The 22582-nt window shown below is 41.9% G+C and overlaps 1 protein-coding gene across 1 annotated transcript in view; it reads right to left on the bottom strand.

Annotated features, from left to right (window-relative positions):
* Positions 1 to 8672: 8672 nt before the first annotated feature.
* DUSP22 (dual specificity phosphatase 22) overlaps positions 8673 to 22582 on the bottom strand; it is a 43232-nt gene continuing 29322 nt past the window's right edge. Inside the window, exons 4-7 of the mRNA XM_058038620.1 lie at positions 22353 to 22402; positions 17017 to 17091; positions 15341 to 15512; positions 8673 to 12484 (exon numbers count right to left, since the gene is read on the bottom strand). Coding sequence (XP_057894603.1) covers positions 12299 to 12484; positions 15341 to 15512; positions 17017 to 17091; positions 22353 to 22402 — 483 coding nt within the window. The 3' untranslated portion in view covers positions 8673 to 12298. The remainder of the gene's footprint in view (positions 12485 to 15340; positions 15513 to 17016; positions 17092 to 22352; positions 22403 to 22582) is intronic.

The raw sequence follows: 22582 nt of genomic DNA, 5'->3' as shown, positions 1-22582 counted from the left end.
AGGACTTTACTGCCACAGTAACTTCCAAGTCACCACAGCACTGACAGCACCCTATGACTGACAGCAGTCCCAGGACACAGCTTCAGTGATGTTGTTCCCAATCCATCCAAACTCCAGCCTAGACCAATATCCATTTAGTGTGCAATGTATGACAGAGACCAGTACCTAGGTAGTCCATGTCTGGGATGGGTGTGTGTGCTTCCACATCAGGCAGTCAGATAAATTCCTGTCATGTAGATTCTGAGAAAGCTCCAAGACTGGTGTTTATTTATCATAAGGCAAATGAGGAACATATCATAGAGTACTGGAGAAGCAGCAGGACAGGCTGTCCTCATTAGGGAAAAAAAAGTGTTTGACAGAGAACTCAAGAACATCATTATTGCTGCCCAAGGCTCATTTGGAAATCCATATTAAAAGGGCTCTGCTTGGGACCAATTCTTTCCTCTTCCCTCAAAGGTCCCCTGGAATCATGTTCTCATAATTTTGACACTCGCCAGAGATCAAATAGGATCCTTTTAGCAACTCTCAGTCGATAAATTTACACTTCAAAATACTAACTCACATTTCCAGAGCACAGAAGCCATTCAAAGAAGGTCACAGATGCCTCCAGTGCCTTGGGGTGAGGATAGTTGTTGGTGCCACTAAAGAGCACGAGCAAAGGATCTGATGTTATACCTGCAGAACTGAGAAAAACTGTTCACCTTGGTGCACTTCCATGAAGCTCCTCAGAGCTTAAGGGAGCAGAGGTTGTTGGTTCCTTTCACCTCTCTGCATGGGCAGGAGTTTAAAATATAAAATATCAGTACCAAGTGGATATGCTCAGGAGAACATTGGAAGTCAGCATGGGCTCACGTAGCCCAAGTCTGTAAGTCCTAAACCTTACCATGGAATCACAGAGTCCCAGTCTGGAAGGGACCTCAAGTCTCATCTGGTCCAACCTTTCTTGGCAAAAGCATGGTCTAGACAAGATGGCCCAGCACTGTCCAGCTGATTCCTGAAAGCATCCAGTGTTGGGGAATCCACCACTTGCCTGGGGAGATTATTCCAATGCTTGATGTTTCTCATTGGGAAACATTTCCCTCTTGTGACCAATAGTAATCTCCCCAAGAGTAACCTATACCCATTACCCCTCATGTTTTCCATATGACTCCTCTTACAAGGGGGTCTCCATCTTCTTTGTAGCCACCCTATAAATACTGGGACACAGTGATAAAGTCCTCTCTGAGCCTTCTTTTCTCAAGCTGTTTGTCCACCAGGACCAACCCCGGCTCTGGGTAGATTCCAATCTGTGATACAGTCCTGGATTATGTTTTCTAAGAAACAAGGTATTACACTTGTCCTTCATAAGGTTCTTGTTCACTTGTTCTTTCAATCTATCCAGTAGGGTGGCTCTCCCTTCCAAAGTGTCCACTTCCTCTCTCAGTTTGGTGTCATCACCAAGTTTCATCAGGGTATCCTTGGTCTTATCATTCAGATCACTTATGAGGATATTGAACAGCATCAGGCCCAATTTTCTCTACCAATGCATCCATGCTCCTTCCTCATATTCCTGCTCCACAATTTTGGAAAGTTGCTCTAACCATTGGCCTGTCAAGTGCAGCTCACTGGCAGCTGGTTTGTGTATTCACTTTGGACCAGAACCATCTGTTTGGTCATGTTTTCATTATTGGGTTCTGGGGGCCTTTTTGGTGCACTGAGATACAATAGTCAATGTAATTCTCCAAGTAAGTGTCCTTTTCCTTTCACCTTTCTGATTGCACACAATATTAGCCATCTTTTCTGCCCTCTCATTAATTCCAGAACAAAGCCTTTACTCTACCTCACTGTGTCTTTCTTGGGAAACTCACACAATTCCTGAAAGTTCCTCCATTTTTTCCTTCCACCTCCCACAAGTGCCACTATTTGTTTGTAGAGTTTTTCCCTTGTGACAAAGCAGCAGGAAACCAGCAGAACAAAATCAAAGCCTGACTTGGCTTTCCTCTAAAAATGTGATTACATTTTCCTCCTTACCTTAACTAGGCTAGAGCACTATAAACCCCCTTAAGATCAGCCTATCTGTTATGACTGTTCACCTCCAGGGGCTTAACAAGTGTGCACCAACAAGTGACAGAAACCGAGAGTCACCGATGCAAAGTTCTAGAGGACTGTAGGAAAAAGAGAAATTTGATGACAGCCAAAGTCCTATGAGCAAATGACTATGAGCTTTTCTACTAAATGTTATATGTTATGTTTAAAGATGATCCAGCAGATACCTGCATAACTCAAACTACTTTCTTGTTCCTTGTTCCTGCTATCAGATGTCAGGATACACCACCTTCCTGGAAGATCTTTTGAAACCTTAACTTTGGGCTATACTCCATCAGTAGTCTTGTCTAAATAAATAAATTATGCCTCTCTAGAGGGGATCTTCATAATCTCTTCCCACATCTAGTTATTACTGACAGGTGGAAGGGAAGATATATCATAGCAGAGGTCTTCCTTTTTGTGACTGCTCTGACTCCACTCCAGGAATGACTGTGTACCTGCAGGGCCTGGCTAAAGTCATCCCTGAAATGTGAAGCTGCTGTTCCATGAAGCTGCAACAACATGTGACAGACCACGAATATTGATCACCCTGCTTTGAAGGATGGCCAAAAAGCAAAACTGCCAAAAGCATCGTTGACTTGTGAAAATGTGCATTAAAGGCTTATCTTAGAGTTGCGCTCAAATGTTTAAAGCTTCCCCTGCAGGTTGTCAGGATAATCCTCTCCCAAACTGAACCAGTGCACAGCCAGCTCCCAGCTCCCTGGGGTCAGGCTCATGCACTTTGCCAGTAAACCCCGTGGGTCTGTCCCAGCTCATCAGCCCTCTGGGAAGCCAGGGCATGCCGTGGCACAGCTGGGATGCACAGCTGGCAGCCTTCCTCACCGTGCAGGTTTCACTCAAGGTGATGCAGACATGACCCTATTTATTACCATCTCCCAAGAGAGTGCAGCCATTTTACACAATTCCGTTGTCAAGTATTTCCTTCAGGCATCATCTTGGCATCTGCTATTGAAATGGGGTTGCTAATGTGTCATTCCATCCCTTCTCAGAAAAGCACCCAGCTGCAGCCTAGCACTACTTACAGAAGGCTCCTTCTTGCTTTAATTGCAGCCTCTTGTTTAAAATATCCACTGTCTATCTGCCCTCCCTCCCCCAGCAAGCACACAGGTAGAAATTCTCTTGCTCAGAGGCTCATGGTACTTCATGAAATATTAAATTAGAATATGGCTGGTTTAAAACAGCTACTAATGCCTTTCTTCTCCAGCCCACAAAGCATTCTTGTAACCAAAGCCACAAAAAAAGGAGGTATTTTTAAATGAGCTGTGGGATTGATTCACCGATTACTGTCTCTTCCTCTGCTTTATTATTTCCCATCAGAGCTGGCAAATCACTCTCAGAGCAGTCACCAAACCATGCTCTCCCTACTTCTATTTCTGCTATTTCCACAGCCTGGTCCCCACACGAGTTATTTTCAGCTAGGTAAATAATCTATTAGTTTCTATCACCCTAATATACAAGCTCCCAATTAAAAATGGATTAAACTGTTTGGCTTTCTTGAACAAGTGATCAGCACAGAATCCAGCAACCACCTCCATTCAGTCTTGAAGGGAGGAAGGAAAGCCTGGAGGGACTAATAGAATCCCAATTACCCAGCTTAGTGCTCAAGGAAACCCTGGAGAGGACAAGGAGACTTTGGCCATCAGTAGAGAGACAGGGCCTTCTCCAATACGCAGTTTGCATCTACTCTGGCTGGCAATTTAAAGTTTTCTTTTTTAACTGAGGTGCCCACAGCAAGCACAGCAAGTTCCCCAGCCCTGCATGAAGTTCAATGTGTTTCAGGCCACTGAGGCTCCCTGATCACTCACTGAGTCCCCACACACTGACATTCCCTCAGAAATTACCTGAGAGGTGGCGCTGACAGCATTTCACAGAGTGCAATGCATTCAGAGAAAATCAGCTAAGTCAAGGGGGAGTCCCTTCCTCTGCTGCCTGGAGTTTCCAAGCTGTCTTTGGAGATGAATCAAATTCATGTCTTCCATGAAGCAGTCCAAAAGTAGCAGCAGCAGCTTGGCCAGGGAGACACTGATTTTGTTCTTCCTCCAGTTCTCATCTGCCAGAACAGCCTTTATTAGATGTATGCACTTTCTTTCCAGAAAAAGAAAATCAGAAAAAATCAGGTGATTTTTCTATCACCATAGCCATATATCCAAAGTATTGTGGAGAATCCCTTTTATTTTTTTTAGCTTGGACACATTTTCCTGGAGTACATGGAAGGTATCAGGACATGGCTCAGGAGCTCTAACCACATTATCCCTAGCTATTCCAATGTTTTAATTTTTTTGCCATGTGCTATTCCTGCTTTGCCTGCTGCCCGCTGCTCCCCCCATCATTTTTGAAATCACAAGCACATTACATATCCCAACCATTTAATTTTTACCTGTGATTGTATGCCCAACCGATGCACCAGAGGGATTCATTTCACCTAGGACAGTCACAGCCAGAATTGCTCTGGGCCTCTTTCTCTTCACTCCATTTTTTTCTCATTTAGAAAGTAAGACAGCCGCACTTTATTGTTCATGTTGAACACAGTGTATGGTTCCCGGGAGAGTAAGATCTCTAGATGGAATTTTCTCCCATCTACATCCAACCACCATCCCGAGCACCTTCCTATGCAGGTGGGATGAAGGTGTTGAGACCCCCACAGCTTCTTGCCCTGCCTCAGGACCTGTTACCAATTTTAACACCTCTGAGATGGAGGGCAAGTGCCTCAATTGACAATACGCAACCAACATTGATGCAGTGCTTTTCACTGGGGGCATCTCAAAGCTTTACCAGGGAAAGTTGTGGCTGCTTCCCCATTTTACTGGGAAAATGAAGCTAACCAGACTGAAACAACTTGCATAATCACACAGCAAATGGCAGGAGATTTGGCAACAGAATCCTAAATGCTGCTCAGTCCAGCATTTTATGGATTGAACAAAGGTGAGGGACTCAGTATGCCTTCTTGGCAAGTCAAAACCACAAGTCCTTTGTTTCAAAAAGGATTATGGAAACTCGTAGCCTGTCCTACTGCAACACTGGTGCTCTTGGCACCCTTTCTATACCATTAATGCAATTTGTGCATTATCAGGGAAGTATAATTCTAAGGGAGAGAAGCCCAGCTAGAAATATGTGAGATCTCCCAAGGGAAACATGTGAAGTGTGTATGGTGATCAACCCAGGGGAATGAAGGTCAACTCTAAAAGAAAAGAAAATATTGTAAAGTATCTAAGACTATTTCAGTGACAGCAGAGCACAGAGTGCATTTCCAATGAATTACTATATTACATTAATACCCACTGGAGGTTATAGCTTTTCCTATTCATCCTCCAGACTTATTACTAATTATTAATTTCATAAAGCCTTACCTAACAGAGAGATGACAGAGGCACACTTGCACAGCCTCCAAAAATAGGTGTAAAAATATGAATTTTCTGTTTTTCTCTTTTCTTTCCTTCTTTTGAGACATTGAGGGATTTTATAAGTTGTTTTGCTATGAAAGTCATATGCTGCAGACTTAACTTGCAAAGACTTCCAAAATGCAATCCTTGAAAAAATACAGAGTGAGCATGCATATACACAGCTGTAATTCTGACATCTTCAACATACACTTTCTCTAAACACAGGAGAGAGTTTTCCCTACTTAGAAACTTTCAACTAAGTCCCATCTTACCTTAAAATGTAAGAGAGAGGATCAAGTAAAATGTTTGCAATTACTAGTAACCTGCACAGGATGCAGGTCCACCAATGAACATTGCTTTATGGCATACAAATCAGAAATAAAACATCCCTTTTGAATGTTTTCAATGACAGGCTCAACACTGCATAGATCAGTGTTACTTATTCAAAGCATCCAGTGTTGTACAAGAGCCAGAAGGCCACAGAAGATGACAACATCCAACAAAAGGCACATCAAGCTTCGGAGAAAAGCCCCAGTCATAACAGGACAGATAGACAGTCAGCCAAAGTGTACTTGTTAATACAATTAAGTAAATCAGCAACCTTATAACAAAAGCATTTGTTAACATAAATACATACTTACAGGAAACAAACTGAAAACACAAAAACCCAAACAAACCCACACACAGAAAACAAAGGTAAAAGGATGTAAGGAGGGGAAGAAATGCAATAAATTAACAAAAATCCCATTCACTGTATTATCTGCTGACAAATTAAATAAAAACTCAGTTGCTTCCAGGCAAAGAAGGGGAAAAGGAGAATCAGAACTCAGACGTTCAAAAGGTCAATTTGTAAATGTCTTCTCCCAGGTCTAACACTGTGTTGTCTATGCCTGTATGAATAATGACCAATCAAACAACTTAAGAAAGTAGCTTCAGTGTATTGGTTTTTATCTCTCTACTCATAGTTCAATAAATCATGGAGGATACAAACCTGCACATTCATAATTGTCTCATATGAAATGGAAACTGGGCTCAGGTCTGGCTGAAAATCCCACTTTTTGAGGCTGCTTACAAGTGAGTTTTAGTCCTGGTTCACTGCAGATGTGTTTGGCTCACATGGGCAGAACCAAGTCTCCTACAACAGCTCAGTCTCGGGAGTGAGCTATGCAGCTGCTCAATGGCAAAATGACACCTCTTGCTCACACTTCACTAATGCCCATTCCTAGTATTTACACTAGAAACTACATGGAAAACTACAGGAAGTCACATGTAGTGACTACAGGAAGTCACCTGTAGCTACTCACAAGCCTCTCAGATTTGGTGAAATGCAGCTGGCATAATTCACTAGAACAAAGCACACATTCAAATATATAAAGAATTTTTCCTTGACTGAGAGCAGAATAATAATATTGGACAGAACACCTAAATGTAGCAATGAAATAGTTAAGTACAGGGGCTGGGCCACATGGAAAACAAGACCCACATTTAAAGCTCTGCTGGGAACAAAGTATGAAATTAGCTGTTCCTGTCAAGTGCATGGTGTCTCCAGGGGTATCTACAAAAACACTGCACAGTGCAACATCATCTCCCTCATGGTAATATTTTCTACAGACCATCATCATTTTCCTCCTGCCAATGCAATCTTCTTGCGGAGGTGGAAGGACTCTCATAATTTGCTGGCAAAGCCAAAACCCCTTATCAGGTTATAAGCACATCTAAGGACATGCAGGTTTACCCTCTACTTCCCTCAGCTGACTGCATGGGAGGACAGGACTCCAGGAATCAGATCAAAACTGCCACTTTCCAGAACTCACAACAGTTCCACAAAACCCTAGAGGGAATGAGATACACGGTCAGGAACAGCAATGTAGAGCCATGGTCCCAGCACAATTTTTGCATGAGATTTGGTTAAAAATTACCCTTGAAAAGTACTAAGTGGTCAAAAGGAAGATTAAGCAGTAAAGCATTTTTCATTTGGAAATGGTTGTTTTCCTTTAGGCAGAGGAGAACTCTTCTCTAAAGCTTATGAGGTTTCCCTAGATCAGAAGGCATTATACTTTAAGCATGTTTTCTGTCTCATCAGTGTTGTAGTGTTGTAGCACATATGTTTATGACACTTCTATGGATAACAGATGGCAGAAAGAAGGTAATCACACTACTAATTCAAGTGTCACATAGCAGGCTGTATTGAATTTAAAGACATGAAGAGGACTGAAACACACATTAATAAAATCCGAGCCGTCCCATTTACGCTGAAGATGAATTATGAATTATGTATTATGAAATGTATTTGAACAAGAGGCATCTATCACTTCAGAGCTATCTGCAGACACACCTACTTTATTCTAGTGGAAGGTATTACTGATTAGTTGAATGCCCAAGATTCCTTAGGAACCACCATCCACACATTCCCAATAGTATATAAAATAACAAATGCTGGGAGAGGAAGGAGAGGGAAAAAAGACAAGACTCAGAACTCACTGTGCCTGAGCATCTAATTCTGCCTTCATGATAAGCGAGTCCCACTGCAAAAACAGTTCAGCCTTCAGCAATGTTCAAAATGGACATGAGATCTGGCTATGATCTGACTGATAATAATCTCAGGTTGGTGGGCTTTTTTGGCTTAGGTTTGGATTTTTTTTTTCCAATTGCCTCTCTAAGCAGAGGTAGCGTCAAACCAGAAATTCAGTGAGTTATCTGTGTGAATTTGAATGGGGCATTTCCTCCCTTACACTCTAAGTTTTTTAATGTTTTCCCCTGAGAATCATCTGCCACTTACATCAAACTTCCTCTGACAGACAGCTACTGAGAGCCTTGAACACTGAAAACTAGCCTGAAAACTAGGTAAGTTTTACAGCTGGTTAAGCCCTAAATCAGTGTGCTATGGAAAAGAAGGTATTTTGAAATAATAAAAAACATAGGATTCACCACATACCCTGTTCAATGATAGCCAGCAACAATCAGCAAGACATGCAAGACCCTCCTGGGAGACTATCAAGAGGTGCCTGTGCTGAAGATTCTTGAACTCACCTGGAAGTAGTCGGTGAAAAGAGGGGTAGTTTCAAGAAGTCTGTGTGCAGGAGAAAAAAGTAATTGAAACAGAAAAATGAGTTCGTCTTGTACTCTTAATGTACCTGCAGGGATGCAAACAGTGAGTAGAAACCTTCTGGACACTACCATTGATTTCAAGAAATACAAAAGCAGATCAGGTGTTAACATTTAATTTTATTTATAAAAAAATTGTAGAACGTATTAAATACAAACATTTGGAAAAAGCAATCAAGGCTTCACTAAGATGCCCAGGAAGAGGAAGACAGAGAATCAAAAAGCTTACCAGATTCAGAATCTTTAAACTAGTGGAATAATTGCTATAATTTTTCACTGACATCTTTATAGGTGGTGGCCATTATAGCAACCAAAGTCATTATCCCTTTTAAAAAACAGATATGATTTGCCATATCTTCCCACTCAACCACAAAATGTAAGGAAGCAACTTTTTCCAGGTTAAAAAACTTAGTAATAAATACTATTAATGCATTTACCCATTACCTACATTCTAAAACACTAGACATTTGCTTATAATCACACATGGATATCAAGTTTAGCCCAAAAAAAATCGATTATACATTTCAAATCTGAATATCCAATAAGGTGTTATAAACTTTATACATTTTCCAGTGAACATCAAAATGAGGACAGTGTTTTGAAGTACAGAAACAAAATAACTGAATGCATCATCTACACTACAAAGGCCAACTACTAAGAGGTGAATTGGGTCTAGTCATGTTCCAGATAGCTGGAAAGTCCTACAAATTGCCACTGAAAGGCTGGTTGGAAGACAAATCATGTCACATTCTCAGCCTGCATTAGCTCCTCTCCCTCTCCAAAAGGCTAAAGGTGAGGACTGTAGCTCTCTCTTCATTCTGCTCTCTATGTGGACAAACCAGATTCAAGTTTCCTTAGACTGCTGTTGCTCTTATACTGCTCTTACCTGCAGTATGCAGTACACAAAGAACACTGCACAAGATGTTGAAGGTGGAGACTGCAGAAAATACCCCTTTGCCTTTCAAAAAGAGAGAAGCACTTCCACTCACTGACAATATGGCATTCCCTCCGTCTTCCCAGCTTACCCTGTATCTGCTTTGGAGCTGCAGCATAACACACGCTGATGTTGGCTATGTGGCCTTAAAGCCAAACTCAGTTCCAAAAAAAAATCCTGTTCAAGGGACTGACTCTTTGGAGATAACCAAACTATTAAAAAAAACCAGTGCAGATAATCTAGGACACATGAAAATTAACAGATATCTCCCATTCTGCCTTCTATGTGTCAGAACAATAAAAGAACTGCCAGCTTACCAACACCCACAGCGTTACTGCTGAAAGGACAAGAGTGCCAGGAGTGTTATAGGATACACAACATTGGCAGCCAGCTACAGGAAGGACTGGCTGGATACCTGCAAGACCATAGGCAGAATATTTCTGACAAAGCTGCCCTTTGGAGATGGGCTGACGCTGCCCTCTGTATCCTACCATGAGTAGAGGGTTGAACAAATGGACCCGCATCCTGAACGTGTGTCAGACCCTGTTACCGAGGAAAACATTTTCCAATTTTTATATCTAACCTCAGAGCACACAATGGACTGCCAATGTGGACACTGCTGGGCTGGAACTGTTAACCAGACTATTATTTGCAGATCAACATCTTCAGAACAGCTAAATACCCCTCTTACCAGGCAATCACAGAGCAACTGCTGGATATACCAAACAGGCAGTGGTTCATTTAGCTGCAAGCTTGAAAACAAGGTCAGTTCCAGCACTCTTCCCAAATCCAGCAACATCCCTTACTGCAACAAAGATTCGATTATCCTGCTCTCATTGTGCTCAGTACACTTCAAGCACTTACTGCAATGAGAACCCTGATGCAGGCTTGGCCTCAGATGAAATGGACAGGTCAGTTCCACCCCATTCCCTTTTTTCCTTTTAGGCAATTACTGATATGAAAGCCAGTATTTCACAAGCCATAACATATTTTTTTCATGATACTTAACAAAAGATATTTAACAGCCAGAGTTTACTTGACCCAAAAGCCTTGCTCCCATCCAAAGAATTCACTGCCACCTGCAAGCAGGAAATCACATGTAGAGGAATCTTGTGAAGGAATGAGAGGCCAGAGTACCAAAGAAATTGAAAGAGACATAATTTGGATACTATTTAGTATGCTGATTGCTTCTCACTCAATGCTCAGCTTTTAGCATGATACACACCACACTTGAACAAATGAAGGGTTTGATTTTAGCTTTTTATCTTGGCTGTTTGGGTGGTACTTTTTATTTTCTAGAATCTAGAAAGAAGAATCTAGAATCTAGAAGAAAAGCAGGCCTTCCATCCTCCAAGTCAAAGACAAGAAATCCTGATCTTGGCATCAGGGCCACCCTGAATTACACCATCAGAAATCAATACATTGCCCAGCATCCCTAGTGACATGTTTGAAATGACACTCTTACAAGCTGCTTCAGTCAGGCAATGGCTCCATTCCAGAAAAACACAGCGTTACCAAGAGCGGAGTATGGCTGCTAGTTTCAACCTAGTTTAAAATATATTGTACAAAAGCATTCCCATAAATCTGATCACAGCAAAATATATAGTGGTGCTTAAATGGCAGGAAAGTTGAATTCCAAGAACTCAATCTTTAAACCAGTGAGAAATATGGGCAATTTTAAAAGAAAACAATAAACTTCTCAAATACAGACATTTTGAAATATTCGTGCACACGCACTCTCGCACACACACGCACCCACTTACTTCACTCAGTGTTAGATTAAGATTACACAAGGCAATTTTCAAGGTTGCATCTACAACCACAATGACAAGAACAGCATTTTTGAGGTAGCTGAAGTCAAAGAGCAAACCACAGCACAAGCAAAGAAACAGGTGCTGGCACTCACACCGAGCCCACTCTTTGGAGACGCGCTATCGCGTGCGCAGGGGCGCGTGCTGAGGAGGCACGTGTTCCGTGGGGAATGAAGGTCAGTGGCTCTGGAGACATGAGAAACTGTTCTCCAGAAAAGCTTATGCTGGGAGACCAGATGCACAGTCAAGGGAGCACGGCTTAAATCACTGCACATCAGCTGAGCTGTGGTAACAGCCTGGGTGCTCTTGGTCTGTGGCAGCTCTGCCGACAGCTCAGTCTCACGGGCACTGAAGCAAAGACAACTGTGGCGGTTGAAGGTGTTATTACTCAGAGCTGTCTGTCCCACTTCTCTCCTAGATGCCACTGCTGGGGGAAAGCTACTTGGGCCCCTGTCTCATCTGCTCCAGCTTTCAGCCTGCACTCAAGTTCACACCCACCTCCACACTATTACTTGCCAATGGACTGTGAGCAGGAGCAGCAGAGACCCAGACTTGAGTTCCCTTCTTCAGGTGCAGTAACACCTTGGCCACACTAAGAGTGCAGAGATGCCAAACTGCCACAGCTTGAATCACCAGACTTCATCTCTCCAAGCCCTTTGCTAGCCTACAACAAGAGGAGTTGAGCTAACCTCACAGCAAATGCCAGGCAATGTGGGCAGAAGGGGACATAGGTGTGGCTGGCAGACAGACTGCCTCAGCCACAGTCACTGGATCCTGTCTCTGGGCACAAACAGAGCTTGATCCTGCCTGAATTACCAAACTGTGTGAAACACACTCATACACACACACACATAATGTCATCAAGAAGCTTTCTATAAATCAACAGTTTGCATGGCTTACTGCTGAAAGTCTTGAAGGTGGGATGGAAAACATGGCAAGATGTTTTGCAAAAGTAGAAAGAAAAAAAAATCGGCCTCTTGCAACTAGGTCTCTGTTGTGTAGTTGCTGTATGAGAGTGATGGCACAGATGAGAAGTTGTTATTCCACTGCCTTCCTCCAGTAGTCTGATGCAACTCTGCCTGCTCTTTGTATTTGCTCAGAAGATTTTTGGCTTCTTGCAGATCCTGAGAAGAGTTTTCCCCATATTCTTCTTTCAGCCACTGCCTGAACTGGAGAAATTGAAAAGACATATACAAAATTATGAAACAGTAACATGAAATGGACGGAGAAGTAATTCTTCTTCCTGTCCTACAGAATTTAAGTAACCTTTAGGATCATATATAGTTTAAAGAAAAGCACTGAAAATATTGCATGACCTTCAACAGCAGCACGGAATGCACAGCAAAGAAACACATATTTGAAATCACTGAGACCCCTTACATGTCCTGAAATGACACATCTGTGGAACAACTTGGCTGACTGGACTAATACAGAGTAAGGAACACCTGCTGGGAAAGGACATCCTGGACTTGAAATCTCCCAGTTCCTGCTGCATACACAAACAATAAGAGGAATTAGCATGGAAACCAATATGATCAGCCAACTTGCCCAAGTCACGACAGGCTGCAAGAAGGTTGAAGATCAAAAAGTGAACCACTCTTACAGGTTTTTTATTATGAGCCCACAAAAACCAGTAGTAAAAAGTGTAGTGTGTATATCCTGATAGGTGTCTTCCAGAAAGAAATAGTTTCTGAGTTTTACAAGCTATAGAGTAGGACCCCATATGCTACTGATATGAATGACTGAATTTGGTACATGGTAACATATGTACCAGGCCCAGCTGATGGTCAGTCCATCTGTATCCTGCTTTGAGAGTAACCAGATATAACTGATGAGGAAAGAATCAAGCAACAGCAGGGCAATAATGCTGGGACCTTTTCCCTGGCCATTTCCTCAGCTTCCAGCAGTTTTCAGCTCAGGTGCTCTCAGAGGTTGAGGCAGTATCTTTGTGTCTGATAACACAAATTCATTCTTTTGTCATGATATCTCATTTTAAACCCCCATTTTTTTTACCACAAGATACCTGTATTCCAACATGCTCCATAAGTGCATATTGTATAAATCCTCCACTCTTTTTTCTTGATTTGGACCTGCCAACAGATAACTCTGTCTCATAGGAAAGAGTGGAAATTTCACATGTTCGCTTTCCCTATCCATTCAGCTCTGACACTTCCTTGCCTGCTGGAGAATTTGAGTCCAGATGAGGACAATTCCAGCTGAGGAACTGTCCAATTCCTGACAATTTTGTTGAGCTCACCTGCAGAAGCAGCTAGTAAACACAGACTCCAACTGTTGTGTCCCAGTGAGGATAATAATATTTTCCAAACCTTAACCTTCATAGCTTTGTTGTGTTTGGGGCTCATGAAATAGCTTGATCCATAAAGGTAATTTACTAGGATACTGGGAGACAAGACCTCAACACAGATACTTCCTCCCATTCCTTAAAGAGGTTCTCAGGCAAATCTGTAGCCTCAGGCTACCATGTGGAAGTTTGGAACCGGTGCAAACTATGTCATGACCTTAATGACTAAACCTCATCCTTTAGGACCTTTAAGATCTAGAGGACAACATTCCAGAAAGGCCACAGGATACCACCACCCTTTAGTGGAACAGCAAAACACCAAATGCTGCTGAAATCTGAAAAAAGTTCACGCCCTTGGCAGATGGCATCATTCCACCGAAATCAGGTGTGTAAACAGACACCTGCTGAGGATGTGGTTGCTCTTAAGAGACTAAGAAACTACAGTCCAGCCAGTGAATACAGGTGGATACTTCTTTTTGCAACCTACTGCCTCCCCCTCAGTGAATAAAGACAGAATGCACAGTCCATGGTGGATGAAAAAAGAGAGACGTTACTGTCTTTATCAGGCTATTTGCATACAGCCTTAATTGTCATTGCTGTTAGACCAAACCAATTAGAGTAGAAATGACTGTAAGGGAGGAAGGAGACAAGTCTGGAAAGTCCCTCTCTGACTTTTGTCTCTTAAAAATCAGTTATTCTACCATTTACACCAGTTCCAAATGATCCAGGAAACATTCAGTTACATATTAAAAAAACACAAATATTTACAGTTGCTAGCTGCATCACGCAAAACAAATGGTAATTTCTAAACTCTGAGCTTTCTGCAGCAGAATGACAGGGATGGAATAAAAAAACCAACATCCTTTGTCTTGTGTATTTTTCTTTCTGACTTTGGTTCACCTCTGTTGTTATTTTTAATAAGCACAACAGGCACAAAAGCCCACACAACAACAACAGCATGCTGAGCAATGGAAAATGGAAGGGACGGCCACAGCAGGTTGGTAACGTAAGTGGAAGTCACCAATCACCCACAGGGAGCAGGTCTTTTGCGTAGGATGGGTTTTTTTGGGAGTAAGAAACTAATTTTTATTTTATGAAACCCCTTTAGCTATCCTACCCTTTCATTGGTTCTCCTAGTCCTACAAAACCTTCAAAAGGCTCGTAAGAAAAAAAAGGTTCAGATCTGAGGCTGCCCTAAACCTCAAAAAATTTATCAAGTCCTAGCCACAGAAGGTGGGAGGGGGGTCACAACACACAAATGATAATGAGGACTTAGTTAAACTCCTGGACATGAAAGATTTGTGATGATGATTTCTTTCCTGCTATTCCAAATGAATGTGTTGGGAGGAAACTCACTACTTTTATACAACTGGTAGTTATAGGTTGGCCTTTTACCTATGTTCTGAGAACTCACCCTTTACCTTTTACCCCTCTAAAGGTGTTAATCTTCAACTGCGTCTTAGCTCACATGAAACAACCACCAGACAGCATAGTTGGGCAGGAGGTGTTTAGATGCTGTGCTTGATCCCTTCTCCCACCCAGCATTCCCTGATACCTTCAGATCTATCTGTATCTCCTTAGTAGAACTGGCTGGCCTAATAAGCCATTCCGTCAAAGTAAAAACAGGGAGTCAGATAAACCACACAGACCACAAAATAGTGAGAAGTAGCTCATGATCTGACTTGGAGTTGTGTTTCCCAGTTCTTTGTTGTAGTTCATTTACCTGATCAACATCATGCTTTTCGAATTCCTGCAGCTGTCTCTGGAAGCCCATGTTTGGATTGGCACAGGACCTCGCCGCGCGGACAACTGACAGCGCATCTTCCCAGCCAAAGTCTGTGATGGTCATGATGTAGGCAACCACCAGTGTGACACTCCTGGAGACACCTGCAAGGCTGCATGGAAAAGGGGTGCAATACACTGAAGCAGTGCTGTACTTCACTGTCACAGCTAAAAGCATCACTTCTCAACATCACAGACTGCTGTGTTGCTTGCCATGAGGAAGAAATACCATCATATTTGAGTTAAATGGTCTTGGTGCTACTTTTATAAATGCAGTAGAAAAAATTCTACACGATAAAGAAAGTGGGTTTTGAGTGGTAATTCCTATGAGGCTGAAAAGGAAAAAATAAGCATGAAGTAGTCACAAAAGCAGGGGACAGTGCACACATTCTAAGTTAAATTCGGGTTTTAAAAAGGCAGAAGTAAGTCACCCACTTTCTTCTGTTTATAAAGATGAGAGCAGTAAAATAAGACTGTTTCCTCTCCATCATGAATAAAGGCTGCAATTTCATGGGGACAAAATGAACTTTAACTGAACCAGTAAGAGATACATATGTCTGGTTGCTTGAGTTCCTCTTTCTGCTATAGACTGCATGGTGCAGCTTAAACTCTCAGGACTCCAGTTTCCCTAGATGAAAAGCTGGGATAGAGTAAGAATCATTCATTATGCCTAGTTGGACAACACTGGACAAACTCAGAATCATTTCTATTGACAGTATAAAGAATGTGTTAGAGTTATATTTACCACAGTAAAAATATAGAGTTACCAGACTCTTTCACCATTTTATATTTCTGCATACTTCACAAATTTAAATATATGTTTTTTAAAATCTATTAGTATTCAGACCACTTATTCCTGTTTTCCATACATCAAGATTGACCAAATGGCTCATGCATAGCCCTGTCATGAGTCAATAGGAAAGTGAGGATTTATACTCAGGGTCTGTGTACAAGTCCAGTGTTCAAATCATGAGATGACTCTGATTCCAGATATAGACTCAGATATGTCCTTTGGACATACAGCACAAACACCACAACCAATAGCAGAGAGCAAGAAAAAACCCAGGGTGGGATTTCCTTTTCTATTCTTTACAGTCCCAGGAGCATCTCCCAATCAGGGTCTTGCTATTAACAAATGCAACATTTGAATGCCTCAGCAGTTTAAAGAAAAGAAAGAGGAAAAAAATTAATTTCTGTTCAGACAGGTTTTTTTAACAATTCTGAAGTCACCAAAACAGCAGTTAGAGAAACTAATCAAATTCTTAGGACTATGAAAATCACATTTAGAAATACAGTGACTAAAATGATGAGTATGTCTTCAGCCAACACATTCCTAGTCAAATAAATCCTACAAAAATATTTGATAAGAGAAAGTCAAGAAGATTTCTTGGGCTCCTTTCCTCTCCAAGCAGCTGCCCACCCCAGAGACTCCAAAGTCCTAGCATAAGGCTTTAATAGCATTTGCAAATCTTCTGGGGCTTTTTGAATAAAGGGGTCAATTCAGTCCAAGAGGATGTTGCTGCAGAGGGGAGATGACCACTAATTTATTAAAATATGAACATCCAAATCAAGGTAGAGAAACCCTTAAAAAGTTTTTTTAGTGAGCAGTATACATACCAGTGAACTAAGCAGCCTTCACCTGTGAGCCGGCACTCATGGATAAATTTGATGCTCTCTCTGAAATGCCTTGCTCTGAAAACAAAAGCAGAAGGAAGATAAAGAAAGTGCTACCTTTAGTAAAATCACTACTTAGAAAGAAAGAAATATATCCGAAAGCTCACCTCACGCCATTTCTAGAATTTAGAACTGAATATAGGTCTTACAAAGTAAAAGTTATTGTCCGCCAATGAAACACAGAACTCACTAGCATAAGTTATTTGCCACTCTATCCAAGTAAGAAACTGGTATTTTAGGCACTACAGTGTGATAAACTCTATTCTGATGATTGCCAAGTCTGTATTTCGGTTTGTGTTTGATTCTTCTTAAAAGCAGTGACTTGACCTCACATGTCCTTGTGTGCTCAGATGTCAGGTGGAACTCAGCACAACTGCATGAGCAGCTCTCCAGACATAATGTCTCTCACAAAGAGACACTACCTGCTACCCAAACTCATGCTTAATTTTAACTCTACCTGCTCCTTCAAGCCATGTGCTAGGGTATGTCTAAGCATTAAGACTTTCTGCTTGGCTACGTGAAATCACTCCCTTTAGTCTCTGCTATGAAAAAATTCTCAATTCAAGCCCTGTTTTCTTAAGCTCCTTCCAGTCTTCTCCTTTCAGACAGGAGCATCCCTTCTGCCTGTATTCAAGGTGTCAGCCTACAGCTCGCCTGTTTTAAAGCGGTTGAGGAGAAAACCTAGAGAAGATTCCATCTGCAAACTTTAGAGTTTATAATCTCACTATCCTTTACACAAGCCCCTTTCATTTTAAATGGGGCACAGTGAAGGACAGCAAGCAGGCAGCTGTCATCATCTGGGTGAAGATGCAGCACTGCCTCTTTGCATCCCAGTTCCAAGTTGCTTGCCCTGCCTTTCCACCTGCGAAGCCTTTGGAGCTGCCTGCAGTTTACCCCAGGTGCAAGCAGCACCTCTTAGCTCAGCAGAGCTAGATTTCACAGTGGCCTTTGAGTGCTCTTGCAATTCAAGCTCACAAGCAGTAGCAGTGGAGGCAACACAGGCAGAGGAAGGAGGCTCTTAGGGGGCAGTCATTGCCAGGCCTGCTGGCAAGGTCAAACCTGAAAGCACACTGCGCTCAACACCCATGAAACACAACGTCCTGTATTCAAGATGTTTCCCCTTTCTGGGTGAATATTACACCACAAGGGTAAAAGAAAAAAAACCTCAGCCCAGCACCAGCAGCCACACAAAAATCAGGAATACCCACATAAAAGGAAGCTTCCCTTCCTGCCTAACAGTGCAGCTGCTGATACTGTAAACACTCCTGTCCTGAAGGACAACACTGATGCAACAGTGTCCCTGCCTGCAGAACTTGCAAAGGCAAGGATATCTAACTGGAATAAACAAAAAGAAGATCCCAAGCATGGGACTCCCTCTCCAATGCAGTTCCTGCATCACTGGATACAACATGGAAACCATAGCTAGAGAAGACCTGAGCAGCTTATTCGGAAAATCTCAAAGCACAATGCACTCCCAAGCCTTAGGACAGCAGATCAACTCAGGCTTTTATGCTTCTCAAGGAACTGATGAAGCATGTGGGTAAATGAAGACAAAGCCTTACAAATGCATGTGTGCTCGGACTGCCACGCCAAACCACTGTTGCTGGCTGAGTTCTAACAAATAATGGTGCTCAGGTCTGCCAGGGGAGCACAGGAGGTTTCACATAAACAAACTTAGAGGACAAATGAGATCTCTGGCTATGTGTGCAAGAGGCTTTGTTATTGCACCATGAAGAGCTCAGCTGAGATTGAAAGCACTCACTCAGATGCAGCTTGGTTAGGTCTGTATTATCTGACCTGATCTTCTCATCTTTTCTTTTTCTCTCTAGAAAATCTGGCCAGGAGGGCAGCTTCATGCACCAGTGAATTTGTTTCAATGGTCTCACACAAGTTTTGGTAAGACACTTTCAAGACTGGTTTGAAAAATATCTGTGACTGAGCATGTAACACCTTTGCAAGGTACTAAACATTGTGAACTCCATTCACCTAGTTTTCTTCACCCTTCCTCACTGCTGATGCTCAGTCTGATGATGTGCTTTCAAGTGTGTTTACAAGCACTCATGAAAATGAGAAGAGAAATACTCACATCTAGAATTAGTGCTGCTCTATAGCACGCTGGCCCCTCCTCACCTTGAGCCAGAGAAAAGGAGATTATGTACTCCTCCACAGCCCTATGGCATCAGGGTCTCTTCTGGTGCAGCAGACACAGTTGCCTAAACTAATTTTCAAGGTTATGGTAACACCATATTGAGATGAAAACTAACATTGAGGACCAGTTAGCTGTGTGACAAGTGCCAGACACAAAGAACAATGGTAAGTCTTACACTAACCACAGAGCAGTTGACTATCATCTCTAACAGGAAAGCACTTGACAAATGTGTTGATTTGCAGCCCATTTGTTGGACTTCAGGACAATTTATTATATGATATCTGGCTCTTGCATCTCCCAGCTGAAAGCTGAGTCCTGAACTGCATCATCTTTACAGTGGGAAAACACCAGAGGAAGAAGCACCAGTACAACACCCCTACCAGGATGCTGTAGAAGTTATCTGCACTTACGCATTAGCACGCAGCATAATTCAAAACTAGACCAAGAGCAGAGTTATGATACCAGAGTTATATTTTTATTTGTTGCTAGTTAGACTTCTGCAAAGATTTACAAAGGTTAAGAAGACATCCAAATCAGATAGGATGAAGCATCTTGATGTTTCTTTCCTTTGATGATGTAAAAGAAAAAAAAAATCTACCAAAATTTTCTCCTCTTAATAGGTCATCTGGCTTCTGCATTATCACCACTAACCACCTGACTGTTGGAGGTTTATTCCTTAGAAACAGGCAGCCAAAGACAATTAACTGGAACAAGGCAGGAAGGGAAGATTTTATTTCTATAGAAATAACTTTTTAGTGATGACTTCTATAGAGGATGACATTTCTGGAGCAGTTACTGGCCCAAGGTAAAATTCTCACAGACCAGGGAAAACATTGATTTAACATCTACGAAGTACCTTGAGTCTGAAAAGCAATTGCTTTCTCCCTATGCTTGCTAGGGGCAGAAGAGGGGAGTAAAATAAAGCTTTTGAGACACTTTAGTGAACACCCACATGCTAACAGGGGAATCCCTGCTGTATTTCCCTGGCAAGTCATCCCTCTGAGGAAAAGAACTCCACTAAACAAGTTTTCTAGGACTAAATGTGTATTATGCACACAAGAAACCAGAGGTTCCCTTCAGAAAAACTGAGCTGAAGTGCACTAAGAGCTCACAGTCCCAAAATTCAGTGGGTAAAAGGCTTCCAGTTGGTCCTTGCTGTTGGGAAACAGACAAGAGAGCAGAGTGCACCCCATCAGTTGTGCCTGACAGGGCTCATTGCTAAGAGAACACAAGGACCTGCAATACAGGATGCTGCTTGGTTGATTGTTTTTTTCTCCCTACAAAGAAACCAACAAAATCCCTTTTTAAGAAGAAGAGAGTTGACATGCAAAGATGTTACAGAGGGAGCAATTCCCTTCCTGTTCCCTAGCTATCCCTCCCTCCACAGTGGGCACAGGCAGTATGGTTAACCACTCCTAGATAAAACAGCATCCAGTCCTCACAGGCTGAACAAAAACAACTTCCTCTTTCTTTCAGAAGACTGCATGTGCAAAGCAAGCGATGGGGCTATTTCTGAGCATCATGATTTGATTTTACTTGAAGGCCTGGACTGTATAAAAGAAGAAAAATCAGTTACTCATCAAGTTTTATTTTAAGTGATTGAATGTATCAGTATTAGAAGTAATGACGTTTGCTTGCAACCACCTGATACCAAAGCAAGTATTTTAGATGCCTGCAGTGTAACAGAAACAATACTCATGCAAATATTCTATCTTCTTACTGAAGCCTTAAGAGCCTTGGTACTGTGCCAGACAGCTCGAGCACAGGAGCTGGTTTTACAGTGTAACTCCTTGATATTTAACAGTGAGGGAACTGTACATTGATTAATGTTCATCATAAATGCCACCATTTCTCTTTCCATTCCCAATTGATCTCTATTAACAAGGAAGTAGATTTAGAAAATGTTGTCAAAAATGCCAATGAGCAATTAATGACATGTGAATATTTTCCTCTAACCTCATATTAGCTTTCCTTCCCAAAATGATACTTCTTTAAATGTATTTTTTTAAATTCTAAATATTAAGGCCATGGAAGTTGTCCATGACAAAAGCATTAGCTCTCTGCCTTCTCATTACAGACCTGAAATTTAGGGGATTAGGTTGTTTTTTATTGCGGGTGGGGTGTGGTGCTTTTTTTTTTCCCTTCCCCTAAAATCATGACAGAAATGCAGAATGAAAAGGCAAATCATCTCACATCAAGTGCCACACTGGAATCTTTCTAGAGTATGAGAAACACATGTTCTAAAAATATCCCCCAAAAGCATGAGCCAGAAAATTGCTGTGATACAAGAGAAAAGAAGTGCTGCACTTCCTTCCGTACCTAGCAGGTCTCTTTCTACTACTTGTTTCTCTACCAAAAATTGGTAGCAGGATGTGGCTGAAACCCCCCTCACCTCTCCCCAACATAAACAGTGAGCTCTAGAAGAGCTGGTCACCATCCAAGTTCTTTTGTTTTGATTTCTCTTTGGACTCAAGACTTGCCATGCTCAATTAAAACCAGGGGTAAATCAATTAGCATTACATGAACTTTAGCAGAGATGAGAATGAGCAATGATACCCTAGCTGCAGTATCTATGTCCTCAAGGTGAGAGTCACTGCAGGGCAGAAAACTCCCTGCCACGCCAGCTTATACTAAGAGCAGCAGGGACTTCTCAGGCAGGTTCAAGAAGTCCCCAGCAGATTATCACAGGGGTAGTTTGCATACAGGGATTTTGTTCTGAAGGCCCACTGTGAGGAATTCATTTCAACCCTTGAGGCACCAGGCTTCAAACCTCTTTCAAATATTTTGTTTTGTTAATGGCTGCACTTGGCTCTAAAAAAAAAAAAAAGAGGAGCCAAACACAAAGATTTACAAAAACAGTGGCTAGAATAAACTGTGACCGAATTAGGCCCAGACTCACTAAGGAATTCCTGAAGTTTAAGGCCACAAATCAAGAGTGTTTACATACTGAGACTCCTACAAACACACACAAAAAGCAGGGTGAAATGAAGTGTTACTGTGTTTTCTTAACGGATTAGACCCCACATTTGTGTAATACTCATCAGAGATCAGAATGAGAGTTTTCAGCAAATTTTAAAGTAGGCATCATGGGATTTCTGAGGTTTTGTGATTTACTTTTAAAAATACTTACAAATTCTGTGAGGGTGAGTCGGCAGCAGGAATACACAGATACTTCATTCCCTGTGTAAAGAAGCAAAAAGGTATAAGAAGAAAAGATTCAAGTTAAACACAGTCATCCATCACAGCACAAGTCCTGCTCTAGACTGGTGGAATATTAAAGATTTTGAGGAAGCAACACCATCATTCAGACAGAGATCATCTCTATACAGTCAGATTTAAAAAGACTTGCTTTCACATTGC

The sequence above is a fragment of the Melospiza georgiana genome, chromosome 1 (assembly GCF_028018845.1).
Source record: "Melospiza georgiana isolate bMelGeo1 chromosome 1, bMelGeo1.pri, whole genome shotgun sequence".
NCBI lineage: Eukaryota > Metazoa > Chordata > Aves > Passeriformes > Passerellidae > Melospiza > Melospiza georgiana.
The sequence above is the reverse complement of the archived record's forward strand: the minus strand, read 5'-3'. Positions and strand labels throughout refer to the sequence as shown.